Source organism: Lytechinus variegatus, chromosome 19 (genome assembly GCF_018143015.1).
Source record: "Lytechinus variegatus isolate NC3 chromosome 19, Lvar_3.0, whole genome shotgun sequence".
NCBI classification, from domain to species: domain Eukaryota; kingdom Metazoa; phylum Echinodermata; class Echinoidea; order Temnopleuroida; family Toxopneustidae; genus Lytechinus; species Lytechinus variegatus.
In genome coordinates, this window is record NC_054758.1 from 6360414 (window position 1) to 6376118 (window position 15705).

Consider the following 15705-nt stretch of genomic DNA (forward strand, 5'->3'; position numbering starts at 1 on the left):
TAAAGGAAATCATGAGTTGGATGTCGTCTGCATTAATATGGTATTTTATTCCGTGTTTCAACAGAACTTGTCGCAATCCAGATAATAAATCGAGGAGAGTTGGTCCGCCCACAGAACCCTGTGGTACCCCGCAAGAGGCAAAGCATCAGACTTAAAACCGTTAATACAAACAATCTGGGAATGTAATGAATGATAAGACTCAAACCACTTGTAAGCCTTATTCTTGACACCGAGTGAACTAAGTATGTTCAAAAGGATAGTGTGATATACAGTGGCGAAGGCGGAGGACAAGTCTAACAGCAAAAGAGCTGTGGTTTTTCCTTTATCCATGTCTTAAAGGACATAATTAGACGCATCAAGAAGTATTGTTTCTACACTATGATTGGACCTATAACCTGACTGGAAAGGATCGAGCAAATCATTATCCGAAAGATATTCCGACAATTGAGAGAACACAATTCTTTCAAGAATTTTGAACAAAAAATGTAAGTTTGAAACTGGGCGGAAGTTTTGGAGGGATTTTTTTTAACAGTGGTGTAATGAAGGCAACTTTCAGAGAGGGAACGTATGCCTGTTCGATACTCGTATTATTCAGATGTGAGAGAATGGGAGCAACTGAAAGGGAACAATCCTTTAGTAATTTAGTGGGAATGACGCGCCAGCTCCCATTCGCTTGTAGCCCTATTCCCCACAGGTGTACATTTGACCCTTTTGAACATTTGTAGATAATAAACGTTATCGAAACCGATGGGTAAACAAGATGAATAACATAATACTAGATGAATGGTGTAGAAATATATTCACGCTCGGCGATCATGCGACCTTGCGTAGATCAAACAGTGGTAGAGTTCGTATTCGCAGTTCGAAGCAAGTGTACTTGGCACAGAACTACAACGCTGTTCATCCTGACTTCAAACATGGATAATCAAGAAGGCAAACCTGTTCGAATCGTTTTGTGGTACATTCCCAGGACAGTGTCGGTGGCCATTTTAAAATGTTTAAGTGCCATTGAAGGTATGGAGGTGTGGTTCGAAGCATTCTCTTATTGTGGAATGACCAGAAAACGGTATCAAGACGCGTATGGATGTGATATACCAATGGAGTACGAGGGAAATGAAGAAGAAGCGGAAAAGGGAGCCAAGCTCTTCGAGCGAATCGTAAGATCGAAAATAGAACCGGATAGGATTATGTAAGTATTGTCAAGTTTAGTAAAGACTTCTTGTCGTTATGTGGGTTTTTGGCGACGGATATTTCTACGACTGTTGTCAACAATATATGTGTTGTCTGTTGTTACATAAGAGAATTTTCGCTCCGTGACGGATACAAGAACACGATCTATTATTGAAACTGCCCGTCAAACGGCAAAACACAGCTTAGAGGTCTTTGTCGAAAATGGATGAAGCGGAAGAGCAGTTACAACTCAAATCTCGTAGTTGACGAAAATTTGCAAACATGACGTTTGTCCAGAATGTAAGACGAAACTGCTGTTTTGATTCACCAATTTTCGACAAAATATTTCTTGGTTCTTGGATCTGTCGTGCATAGTGGAGCAAAAAACTTCCTGTTACTTCTGTCTTGCTGATGAATCATTTTGTTCTTCAGAGCATTGATACGTTGTCATGCTTTCAGCACAACGCTGATTCACCGCGAAGATGGAACCTCTTTACTACCGACGAATAATTCACAAGATGGCCAAATGCGAAGTTCATCTTTATGAAAAAAAAAAACTTGATTTCGTATAAAGCTACTGTTTTATCAACAATATAAAACACAGTTCTTCTTAACAAGTTTAACATTAAGAAAAAAGTACAGTACAAAATATATAACTTTCACTTTTTTCAACTTTTTGTCAACCGTGTTGGAAAGTTTATGTGTATTGTGTAACCAAGATATTAATGTATATGAGTAAACTCATGCTATTATGAATATATCTAGTAAAATTCCTGAAGTTAGTAGTCATGTAAAATTCGCTATGGTGTTGCATATTTGTACATATGAAATAGGATGCCGCCGAGACAGATGTGGATAAAGATGCCGCCCTCGCCTCCCCCCATCTCGTTCGTCTACCAGCTGGGAATTCCTTGTAGTTTTCACCGTCTTGGCTACATTTGGGCTTTTTAGCAATAACTCGGCAGACTCTTTCTTTAACGCAAAAATCTTTTGTCAAAAGCAGACTTTGTCGAAAATCGGTGAGTCAAAACAGCAGTGTCGTCCTGGACTATGGACATACGACATATTTGCAGTATTTCGTGTTGTGCCGGTCCCCCCAACAATGACCTCTTATCTGCCCATTGTGATATGCCCTGGTGTAGTGGTTCTGACTCTTGTAATAAAAAGGTCGTATGTTCGTATCCCACCATGGCCTAGCGTCTTTGGGCAAGACGTTTCCCCACACTTTGCCACTCTCACCCAGATGCTAATTGGGTACTGGTATAGGAAATGACCATCATTGTGGTTGGTTTAGCAAGGCAGCGTCTAACAGGCTGCGAAAAAAAGGTGTGAGTCCAGTGACCGGGTAATAACAATTATGATAATTGTGAAGCACTTTGAGCAGTCGTAAATTGATAAAGCGCTATATACAAGATAATTATTACTATTTTTAATATATCCTGAACGTTCCAGAACTTGTCTGCGAATTGGATGCTAAATAGGCTATTAACATTATAGCTCTACACAGATGACAAATATCGGCTACATCTTCCTAAGTTCATATTAGATTCATGATCACGTGGTAGCATGAGTTTGACATTTTATTTGCTATCAATATGCATTGGCTTACCAGGAAAGGCCGTATTAAGGATATTTGGCGTTACTTATATTTGTCGCATCTTAAGATGTTCCAGGTGGGCGATAGAAGTTACGAAATTCGAAAAAACCCCAAATGTTCCAGGGTGGAAACAGTTATCATGATCGTCGTAAAAAAAAGTTTGCAATCAATCACTCAATGGAAGAGACCAATCAAGATCGTTGTTGCATGCGCACTTTATTCACAACACAGACCAGGGACCAATCAGGATTGTTCTGTCATATTTGAAACATATAGGCCCGAATTCATGAAAAACCTAGCTCCTGGTTTTTGGTGGTTTAAACCCCCTCCTGGTTTAAACCTCCTTTGTGAATTCGGGCCATAGAAAACATTTTCAACCTGTTCAAGTTACTGAGAAAGAATCGAACGGGGGAGAAAAAGTAGGTTGATAAATCCAAAGCTGTAAATCCATTCATCATGTGGATAATACCACAGAGCTAATGGTGATCATTCTAATCATCATGAAATATAGATTCATAATAATTTTATAAGGAAGGAGATCCGCATGTAAAAACTAATGACATCCCACATCCTCACACGTATTCATATATCATTTTGTCGAAAAGAGTATGTAAATCTTTTCGTAGGTTCGTTGAACATTCTTATCCTTCAAAGTTGAAGGACGTTCCAGAGTTACGTTTGTGCGCATCATGATTTGCGCGATCTGCGCATATTTAACACTCTGCGCGCTGACGTCACAATGGATGAACAGACGATTAATCAGCTGTAGGTATGAACTGATTTTTCGCACTATCTGTACTATAAATGCAGATCCGATGTGAAGCTAATACCTCTACCACTTCAAAATACTACTCTGCAGTGCTGCAAGTATGACGAAAATAAACCGATTTTGAAAATATGTTAAAGTGGTTTGGAATTTTCCCTTACATAGATACATTTTGGTGTTTTAAATAGCACACGTGCTCTAATAAAAGTGCTGATAAAAAAACACATGAACTCCCATATTTTTAATGTTTGCATCTCTTGGGAATACCTTCCTCTACAACTTTGCATAGTTTGGTGAAAATAGAATGGGTTTTGAATAAGTGCAGCATTTATAGCTCTTCTCATGTGTGTAATTGAAATTTCACGGTTTTTTTAGATTGGGTTTCGTTATCATTTACACCTTTTTTAAAAACTGACAGTGCTGTTAGATTTAAACGAGCAAACAAATAGCTATATAAATAGATTGTCCCTTTGTTGCGAAATCTGATTAGATTTTCATAGATTTCGACTTGGTAATATAAATTTAAACTTTAAACATTGTAGTCATCTCGTGAGGTCTAAGAATGCCAAATTATTTTGAATGCGCAATACTTAATGACATCCATCTGGGTGAACCTTGAAGCTCTATAGCAAAAAATCAATTACAGGGACTAATTTTTGCATATTTGGAATAATCAGGTACTAAAGTATCTATGAGCGAAGTTTGGTGATAATGACAAGGATTTCATTTTAACTGTGGAGCGTCCTTAAAAAAGTGTTGGTATATCGGTATAATAGGGAATTTTCGCAATCATTTCGCAGACGCTTTCTATTCTACCTTGATAATCTTTTGTCAAAGATCTTCATTACAAAGCGGCCTTTTGTCGAAAATCGGTGAATCAAAATAGCAGTGTACAGAAGCGGATCTAAAGGGGGGGGGGAGGTTGGGGGCAACCCCCCCCCAAAAAAAAAAAAAAAAAAAATCCGGGGACCATTTTTCAAATCTTTTTTTTTTTTTAACTTGTAATTTTATTTTATTCTATAACAGATTTTCAAAAAATTTCCCTATCTCCCCCTCGCTCGCTCCGCTCGCTTGGACTCGGTCGCTACGCTCCCTCGCATACCACCCCAACCCCCCCTTTATAAAAAGCTGGATCCGCCCCTGGTGTAGTCCTAGACTCTGGACAAACGACTAATATTAAAGATAAATTCCAGTTTTGGTAACGACCTAAAAATTACTTTTTACAGAATCTAATATAATGACCACCCAAGTGTCTGTTTGTATGAATAAAAAAAATGTGCCAAAGGATTCTGGAAGAAATTGTGTAATTGCTGAGAAATAAGCAAAATATGCGCGGATTCGGTCACTTCCGTCGGGTCTTTATTCCAGCAATAATAATACACTGTCCCACGTGTGCCTATCTGTGTTGGTGATCTTCAGTGTGAACATTTTTCAGCGTAGATATCAAGATTTCACAAAGTTCAGTTTATGTAACTGTACCAGATCTAGATCCTCGATGATATTCTGACAATTAAGCCTTGTTTTACAGACTTTCTCATGAAATCAGTGTTTACTGCAACTACTGGAATTTCTCTTTAAGACGATGTGCTGTCCCTGTCCACCAACTTTCGACAACAACCTCTAATCTGTGAATTGTGATTTGAAGGCATTTTCAATTGATTCTCAACGTTCCAAAAAGCGTATGCGAAGTGGATGCTAAAATACGCTAATAAAGGGTATGCCACCTATATAGTCAAACCCAAAAGACTGATTTCAGTAAATGAGACACATGGCATAGACATTGACGTCACTCCTCCAAGGCAGTCTTCGCAACTAACCCGACTGTCCACACAATGTCCCACAGTGAGTGCCATAGTTCAAAGAATGGAACACAATGTGAAATCCCCTTCACACTGTTTAATTTGAGCATTTACCAGTGGGGATCACATAATTATAGTCGGCCATGTGAACACGCTGCGAACACTGTCGAGGAGTCCACAGTGTGAAAATATCTTCATACTGTTGAATAAGCATTTTAATAGTGTGAATGATATTTCACATAATCCACTATGTGACCACACTGTGTATGTGTGTGTGTGTATTTGAGTTTTGTCAGACGTGTATGATTTGATTATTTACGTCTGGGAACGACCTTTAACGTCACCATCCGAAAGACGTGACCAGGGCTCGAACCTGTGCATCAATTTGTAACTTCCCCACAGCTTGGATTACAGGCGCACACCACAACAACCAGTTGTGATAATAACAATAATATAATATTCCGCATTTATACGTATAGCGCTTAATGCATCGGAACGACGCGTCGCGACGTCTCTAAGCACTTTACATACCCCGGTCATCGGATCCTTGCATGCCCGCATAAAATTTATGCACTTCTCCACTCTCTGGGGAGCATTTCAACAAGAGTTCCAAGACTCAATTGCTAGGCATACTACATGTATGCTTTCACATCCTACCCGGCATCGGGTATTTAACACCTGGATGGATAGTGGCAAAGTGTGGATTAATGCCTTGCCAAAGGACGCTAGGCCATGGAGGGATTCAAACACACGACCCTCTGATTACAAGGCGAGAGTCCGAACCGCTACATCACGACTCTTCCACAACTACCGTGTTCGTCCATCAGGGATATAGCCAATACTATTCAGGATGCAACGGTGCATATTGCGTGATAAATTAAACAAATCCAAACTTGTTGAGAATAAGCCGATTCAAATGAAAGGAAATTATATCACCAATGATGCAAATTTAAAATCCTGACATGCATGATTGGTGCGATGATTGCAAGGTTTATTAAGAAATTAAACCTTTTCGAGATTATACATGATGTTGATGCAACTTCTGTCATTTTGTTTCCTTGTGTAGGTATGGCAAGGTGAAAGAAAGGATGGGGGCTTCGACAAGCAAATACCTAGTAACAAAAGAGATGTTCATTGCCTTTCCCGATGAGAAGACAAGACGATACCTACCCACAGGATTTCGGCATGTTTTTCTCATTCGCGACCCATACCGGGTTTTCAGATCCTACCGAACAGCCATCTATAAACAGCTTCAGAACGTCGGTCTGAGGACCGGAGAACCCGACGACATGGAATCCTTCGACCTTCGCACAGACGACCCTTCCATCGATCCCTCCACGATGTTCACTGGCATGCGCGATCTCTGGACGTATATTCGAGATAATATTGACCCGGAAGCAGTCATCATGAACACCGATGACCTTCTTGCCAACCCTGGAGATGTCTTGTCCAAACTCTGCCATGCGGTTGGTCTTCCGTTCTCCCCATCTCTCCTCCAATGGGACCCATCGCCGGATGTGGTTAAGCGATGGAATGCAGCTGGGGATGATGTTGTCATGGCAACAAAGGCTTTCTACCAGAGAGCGATCAATTCAAGCAGGTTTCTACCGCCCAGTCCCGACATTGCACCAGAACAACATGGTCGCGATGTTAGGACGTTAGCGGAGGCGGCCATGCCTTACTTTAAGGAAATGGACCGTTTCAAGATCTAAGCACAACGGTATGTAACTCATGTAGGCAAGGTATCGCAACTCATTACACATTGGACCATGGTTAGCCTCCCCATTATGCAAACGTTTTGTTGAGGCATATTAATCATTTCAATAAACAGACACGCATGGTAAGAGTGAGGCGATAGATTTATACTTTATTCTGTATTTCAATAATCTATGCAGAAAATATTACGACTAGTGCTAACCAACCATGAAAATCGTCTACATCATTTGAAAAGTCCGAGTGCACCAGGTGCTTCAAATTCAGAGTCCTTCCAAGGAACACAATGACGAGGTATTACTTTAACATGTTTATGATAAATCAATTAACTATAGCATCCTGTTTACATACATTCATTGTTGCTATGTCTGTCAAACGTCGCACAAGCTTCTAAGTATTTGAGAACAACCTTTGATTGAAAAGTATGCCTACAATTTCATATGTTAGTAAATATGAAAACCAATTGATGTATATTAATAATGGTTTTAAAGGGGTATCATGTTTGAGTTGGTAAGTCTTGCACGAAAGAACCAAGACAATTTGTTTCTTGTATAATATATTGACTAATAATCTAAATTAGTATACAGGACATTACTCGTATGCTAACCCTTACTTTGACTTCTTGGAATGTACTTTTAGGTTAGAAAGGGAAACTATATATAGGTTACTTTGAATTTTATTTCTCTTTCATTTACATAATCATTTTTGCTGAACAAGGTGTTTCTTGCTTTTAGAAAACTGGGAAAAATGGGAAGAATGAATAACCTATTTTGATACTGGAGATTTTGAAAGAACAATTTGAATTATGTATATAAATTGTCTTTCGCTTATGTATGCATGCATATATATATATATATATATATATATATATATATATATATATATTGTAAAGAAATGGATGAAGAGAACAATGGTAGACGTAGCTTAAATCAAGGTTCCCAGAGCTATCTACCCTTTGGAAAATTTGGTTATGCCGAAAAAATGTCTCTGCCGGGAAGTCGAAAATCTGTCTTTCTGACGGTCAATCGGATCTCGGTCGGCCTAGCCACTAGCCCGTCTCTGTGGTCTAGTGGTTAAGGCACCGGCGTTCAAAGCTGGGGGCCCGGGTTCGATTCCCGGCAGAGACATTTTTTCGGCATAACCAAATTTTCCAAAGGGTAGATAGCTCTGGGAACCTTGATTTAAGCTACGTCTACCATTGTTCTCTTCATCCATTTCTTTACAATATTTAAATAAAAGAGTTGCCAAAGCTGTTGTACATGTATAGCTTCACACATTTATATATAATATAATTTGAGGTATGAGGAAGCGTAAATTGTTACATATTGTTTTTTCACATTATGTATAAAGCACATTTAATTACAATTGTTACTACTATATTATTATATAATAATGCATAAGCCGCCTTGATTATATAATGGAAAGTATATTCATATTATATTACATAATAATCTATGAGTTATAGTTTTCGGGCTTTATATTGTATCACATTTATCACATTTATTACATTTTCATTAACATTTTCTGTTCTTTATACAACCGAATGCAAATTCAAAACACAAAAATTCTTTCCATGCATTTTGGAAAGGATCTTAGCTAGTTGAATGGCCGAAACACACTTTTAAAACAATTTATCTGTGATTGTGTAAAGAAGCTAAATAATTGTTCAATTTTTGCAGCCTTAAATACTTTCATGAATGTATTTAGAAATAAGAACGGGTAATGTATTGATGATTATTATCTTCAAATTTATTACATATTATTATCAGATTTTTTTATTGTTGTAAAGATGTGTATTTAGTAAACGACGTATACCAAGATCAAGTACGTTATCAGGTTTGTTAACAGCGTGGTGCTGATCAGCAAATGAAATGAAGTTTCCCAGTGTGAAACCAGCAATTAGCTAAGTGTGTTTTCGAGTTTGTAAGATTTTTTGGTGGAAAGACTATTTTGTTTCATAAAATACTGTGGGGAATGATGCTTAAAATTTGTTTTGCAAAAATATGTATGTCATTTGGTTATAAGTAATCAGCGAAATACTATCTTTACAACTTCCGTCGCGCGCAGTAACCTTTGGCAGAGTAATGGAATTAATTTACCTGCTTACAGTCAGTTGACTTTTTGAATTTTATGTTGAACTTCAAAATCATATGTTGCATATGTCTCAATGTTAACAATTGGAGTATTTTAAGTGGAATTGCGCGTCTTCAATAAGACCACGCGAGGTTGAAAATAAGGAGATTGTTCCAGAGTAACAATTTGATTGCATTTTATCAATTTTGTTTATATACAGTGTAAAGACTGATTACAACACATTGAATAAAATTACATCACCTTAGATGCTATAATTCTTTATGAAGAATTCCCCCTTTTGAATGCTACAATTAATTTCATTACATTTCAGCGCTTCTTTTCAAATATCATATGAAAAAAGGAAACACGTCAACAGCGAATAATGTACTCCTCCCACCTCCAAAGTAAAGAAATTGAGAAAAAAATTTTGCAACAAAATCAATCAATAGGAGTTTCCATCACATCTCATATTTTTGTTCTATCAATGACATCAATTCAAAAGGAAACTCGCATGCCGCCTAAAAAGACAGCATCGGAGAATATATAATATGTATCATTGGTGTGGTGGTGAGGCAGTAGGCAGTTTTCGCTTTTACAACTCACGGCGAATTCAAGAACATAAATGTCCTTCCTGACAGAACACAACACAGAAGTCTTTGTCGAAAATGAGTGAATCAAAACAGCAGTTTCGTCATGGACTCTGGGGGCCCGTTGCAGAAAGAGTTGCGTTTAAACGCAAGTCAAAAAATCGATCGCAAGTCCCAAATGCGCGCTGTTGATTGGTTGAAAATCAAGTTGCGTATGATTTTTAGAGTTGCGATTAATTGCAACTCTTTTTGCAACGGGCCCCTGGACAAACTACATGTTTGCAGCTTTTCGTCATCTCCGAAACTAGGACGAAACTGCTATTCCGGTTCATCAATTTTCGACAAAGACCTGCCAGCTGTCTTTGTTATTTGACGGGCATTTTCAATAGATTTACTTCGTTCTTGAATCTGTCCATGTTGCAGTTGCGAAAAAGATCCCTTGATAAGTTGTTGCTAAACACACGAGAGACAGCATGAAGAGTGTATGGATATGAATGTGCGTGCGTGTGTTTGCGGTTGTAAGTGTGTGTGTGTGTGTCGACATTGGCAGTGTAAATAAATGAATGACACCATAAGTTGCATGCAGCTGTGGCAGTGACGTCTACATGGTGTGTAAGACCTGGTTTTTGTCGACATTTTGTCTGCGCCAAACTATAGTTTGATGGCAAAAATGTCAAATCAAGCAAAGTTTAACTCCCTATATATTATAATTGTATAAAACCTACTTTTCTCACATTGCAATATAAATTTAGACATACATGCAATAAAAAAATGGAAGCCAACGACAGCGCAAACAATCGAACCAAGAACACCAGCAACAATAACAACAACAACCCAAACATCAATGAGCTATGTAGCATGATCGAGGAAGTCAATATCATCATTACGCCCCATCTGCAAATGAGTGATCTACCGTCATCCATTGTGACGTCGCTTGCATGGTAATCGGCACTTCCTCGTAGAAAGATGATTTTGAAGGTGGTTATCGCGCCGTGGCGGGTGTGAAAGCTAATTTCACTCTAAATGTCATGGCCTTACACATGCCCGATTTCCCAAAAGGGGGAGACAAGCGACACATTTCTGCTTTTAATTATCATTTAGAAAACCCGAAGGAGTCTTTATGCGGTATATTTATAGAAGGGGTTATGCTTTTAGGTTACATTAAACATGGAAAAACTGTAATGTAATAACCAAGAATACAAAAACATCCATCAGTCATAAAATGTCAAATGCCAATCAAGATCTATAAAGATTCATCTATTCATAATGTAGGGAGCAAGAGTATGTGTATTGCTCTATGAGACTGGGAACTTTGAAAGTTGATAACTGTATAAAAGAGCATGTTGTTGGCTTGTGATTTGCCTTGGTGAACCGATTTAGTGGCTCAACGATGTGACACAAAGCAAAGAGGCGCCATCTTTTACAGTGCGCATTGAGTGTAAAAAAGCTTGCGTGCGCTGCGAAATTTTCTTCTATCCAATTAATGGCCTTATATTTCTCTAAATATACGGTCTTATCTACCAAAAAAAAAAATACAAACAACAACCTTATAGTGATATGATAAAAGTTAATTTGATTGGCGCATGTGTTTTTTTATGAAACGCCATTAAAAACCAATCAACAACAACACAACGATCCAGTATTCGGAAATAGATGATAGTAATGTAAACGTTTAATCAAAAAAGGGTAAATTATAAATATTAACAAAATGAATATAAAGGAAATATGGAATGTGAAGAATAAAAAAAAAGAAAAGAAAGATGATTTTATGCTTCGAACATCAATTAAGAGAAAACATTCATTATCCATCTACAAATTCTTAAAATGCTTGACAATGTTGCCATCAAAATCAATGGCAAAAAACCCCGCACCACATGCTTATGTAGGATTCCTGTTCCTGCTTTTATAATATCATGAACATGCAATAAATTGTAGAAATGCAGAGAACTATAAACGCTCTTAAGGTTTTCTTTTATTCTCCTGAGTTTCATAGTTTCCTGTTATAATATAAAAAAACCCTTGGATATATTAAGGCACAGGAAATGCTGGTACTTTGCGTGAGAAATCGAATGCGTATTTTAGAAACTTTCCAGGCGGCGAGTGAAGGAAGCGGAATCAAATACGAGCTGGTGTATGTTTCGATACGGCAATCTTTATTTCGACTTGGAGACACCATACCAACTTTCTCTTGACGGATCCATTATCAATAAACTTTTATGCTATTATGACGTCACCTGGTTATATGACATCAATGATCAATGGTATCGTCATCAGTTTATCACGGAAAAAAACTCAACACCGTTAATAAGTTAAGTGGATAACTGGAAACCTCCAGGGCCAGCTTGATAAAGAAGCATTTACAATTAGGGTTTATTCGGTAACTTTTTTTTCTAAAAAAAGCAACATGATGGATTTGCGAAATTGAATTAGGAGTGCGGGTAATTCTTAAAAAATAAGCTTTTTTGGTGTAAAAGAGACGAAAAGAACGTCCGACATAAAAACAGTCACTTTACATTGTAAAACCATGAACCTATTAGCTAGTAGGTCCATGGTAAAACATACCAATCAGGAAGTTTGAGCGGGATACATAACTTTGAAAATTATCAATAATCAAAGATCAATAGGTTAGGTCGGTGCGTCTCCTTCGTTTAAGAGGTACTTGAAAGGAATAAAAAGAAAGTCATGTAATTTCCCTTTTTGGAAAAATTGGCATGTGGCGTATCATGTTCTTTAAATTTAAATTGAACAGCTAGAGCTTATAGGGAAAACATGACAAGTTGTATCGAAATGGAAATTCGTATTAATTATTGAAAGACTACATGTACATTGTACGATCTTGCCTTTTTTTGTATATGCAGAAAAGAAAAACAAAGCAAAACAGTAAACCCCAAAACAGGCGTGTTCATATTTCGGAGTTAAAGTTCGGGTTAAAAAAACACCAACACTAAAATGTCATCAACGTTCTACAAAATGGACGAAATGTAAAATCATAAGTTGTCATGGATATTTGAAGAAAAGCGTCTTTTCTGTTCCAGGAGGAGGCTTGTCCCTTTAATTCGGTCAAAGTACTCGCGAGGATCCGGTGTGATAAATCGTCCTTCTCCTTTCCTTCGTGCCGATTTGTGAAAATTTCCCTATTAATGAACGTGCTTTTGACATTTCCAGAGATTTCTCTCTAGGGGCTGTAAGCATGAATGCCAAAACACAGGAAGGATTTTCCTCAGATTATCACACCTGTCTTCAACTCTTGATGTTATTCATTCACATTAAATCTTGAAAATCCTATTCGTAAACCTTCAGAATCTTATATACCATACAGTGGTCATGGTGGTGCAAAACGTTAGTGAACCCCAGCAGAAAAATGAACATATATTCGGGTTTAACTTAGACCGTGGTCTAACTCTGTGGTCTAAAATTATGGAAAGCCAAGCGCATCAAAATTTGCATTAAGTTGTATGTTTCTTATGTCTACTGTGCTCTCAAGTTTACTTATCGATCGATGGTGAAGAAGACAATCGTTTTTTTAATACTTCCTAGAAAATTATCAATGATTTGAGAGCCAAATGAGCTGGAATGTGATATCTCTACCGTTAGTGATTTATGTAACAATTGGCTATCCATACTCAAACCAAAATGTTAAACCTGACTTCAGAATACGGGCCACTGTATTTCAGTGTTCAAGTTGTGCAAAGTTTTAGATATTTATTTGTGAATTCAGGTGATAACATATTACGTGCAATAAAGTGTTTCTGTGGACTAAGGACATTGTAGTGTTTATGGCTCGTATTCTAAAGTCAAGTATTAGACAATGGTCTAACTCTGTGCTAAAATTCTGGGGAGCCAAATATTAAAAAAATCTGTTTACATTGTATTTCTCTTATGTTTACTATGTTATTTCCTGTTACTTCCATAATGAAGAAAAATACTTCAGAATACCTAAACTATTATCCCCAGACATTTTGAGTGACGAGTGAGTTAATACATTGGATATGTACTGTTAGGAATTTGTGCCCCAATTGGCTCTCGATAGTTCACAGACAATTTTCTAACCATGGTTTAATTTCAAACCTGAGTTCAGAATACGGGCCATTGTCTTCATTCAACACACAGCATGAAGTGTGCATATTTTGGTGGAGTTCACTAACTTTTTAGCATTAGTGTATACCCCGCCTCTGCATGTTAATATCCCCTTTTCTGAGTGATTCTCTAAATCTTTAAAATATCATGAATATGGAAAACGAGTATAGAAATAGATACTGTTTCAAGTTCATTTGATTTGATTAAATTTCGCTTTATCATGTTTATGAAGAGGAAACAATAGCGTACCTACGGGGGGGGGGAACAGGGGGACAGTGTGCCCCCTGACGAGTCACAACCCATGCAAAGGACGTATCCCTGCCCCCTGACGAGCTTGAAAACCTTTTGCCCCCCCTGACGAGCTTGAATACATATTTTGCCCCCCTGACGAGGTTGAAGACCTTTTTTTTTTGCTTGTCAAATTTGTTTCTGATTCGATTGAAGACCTTTTTTTATTAAAGACCTTTTCTTTTATTTTTGCTGTCAATTTTTTTTCTGGTACGAAATCCTTTATTTATGATTGAAGACCTTTTTTTTGCTTGTCAAATTTTCGGCCGACGGTTTTGCCCCCCCCCCCGTGGAAAATCCTATATAGGTACGCTACTGAGAGGAAACCATCCGATGTGACACAAAAGGAAACAGAAATGAAAAGATTATGTCATGTGAACTTTTATTTGTGCATGTTCGATACATGAATATTAAATCAAAAGTGACGACTATATCGGGATGGTTTTACCCAAACATTGAAGAGCAGTTATAAAGTGAGAAATGATGATAAAAATAGATAATTCACAATTATTTCATGTACGAATATTACTTTCATCGCTTATATTTTCATCAGTTGCATAGTCTAGTAGAAGTTAATACCATTATTACTCTTATGATTATTAATGATGATTATCATTATTGTTGGTATTATTATTATGATTAGTTTGAATATCATGAATTTTCCCCCACATACCATGAAACAAGGCTGCCACTATAGTACACCTTTTTCAAACTACTGCTCATTATCTTACCTACCTTAATAAAAAAGGACAATCTTCTAGCATATAATTAGGAAACAGGAGAGACTCGGGAATCAATGACGTATATATTTCCGATTTTTTATGTGCCAATGTAAATGTCCGTGTTAGAATGAGGGGCTTTGACCGACATTTTACGGCGTTAATTCCGCTCTAGCCGTAAATTGCGGATGAGCGGCAAATTGCTCTGGCATTATAAATGACATGCGTGCTTGAAGTACACGCGTACTTATTTCAGTAAAGCACCGGTTATGCACACACTTTTTACCGGCGCACGTACTGGGCGTGGCATCGCCGAAAATGATGGCGGAAATTACCAAAGGTTTAATTTGGAAATTAATTTCCATATTTCTTTATGGGAATGTTCAGCGTCCATTTCGAAGCTGAAGACTCAAAATAGTGGATTGAGGGTATTTCAAATTAACATGCATTGTATAGGTGATGTTTTGTCAAATTTTATTCATCCGAGTGGTATAATGTCGTATATCACTTGGATGAATAAAATGAGAGCTTTGACAGTCACGTTGGCTTACACGCCATGTCTGTACTCCTTAACACACACACGCTCAATTGAAAGTGTCCTCCAGTAAACTCAAGTAAACCTTTCACTGCAAAAGAACTAAGTGAGTGTCCTTTATGATCTCTTTCATGGTACACTAGCCTATAATCAGCATAATAATAACTTCATTTAGCTAGCATCAATATTTCACTCGTCCTCGACTCGTCTTATAGCTTAGTTTATTGCGATGTATGTCGTATACCACTTGGAGAACCTCATAATACTAGACACAAATTCCAAAGGATACACCAATACATTTGGCAACTTATAATCGTAAAATTGATAGCGCTAACTTAAGTTCCAAAAATCATCTAATTCTTTATACGCACTATTGAAGTG

General features: G+C 37.5%; 1 protein-coding gene across 1 annotated transcript; it reads left to right on the forward strand.

Moving 5' to 3' along the window:
- Positions 1 to 570: 570 nt before the first annotated feature.
- LOC121405667 lies at positions 571 to 7875 on the forward strand. Its single transcript, XM_041596562.1, has 2 exons — positions 571 to 1189; positions 6399 to 7875. The coding sequence occupies exons 1-2, from the start codon at positions 780 to 782 to the stop codon at positions 7042 to 7044; spliced, it is 1056 nt and encodes a 351-aa protein (XP_041452496.1). The 5' UTR covers positions 571 to 779; the 3' UTR covers positions 7045 to 7875.
- The last annotated feature ends 7830 nt before the right edge of the window (positions 7876 to 15705 follow it).

Excerpts from the sequence above, each read along its gene's own strand:
- LOC121405667 (XM_041596562.1), top strand. The coding sequence starts at position 780 with ATGAATGGTGTAGAAATATATTCACGCTCGGCGATCATGCGACCTTGC. Across the intron at positions 1,190-6,398 it reads ATAGAACCGGATAGGATTAT|GTATGGCAAGGTGAAAGAAA; the intron begins GTAAGTATTGTC and ends TTCCTTGTGTAG.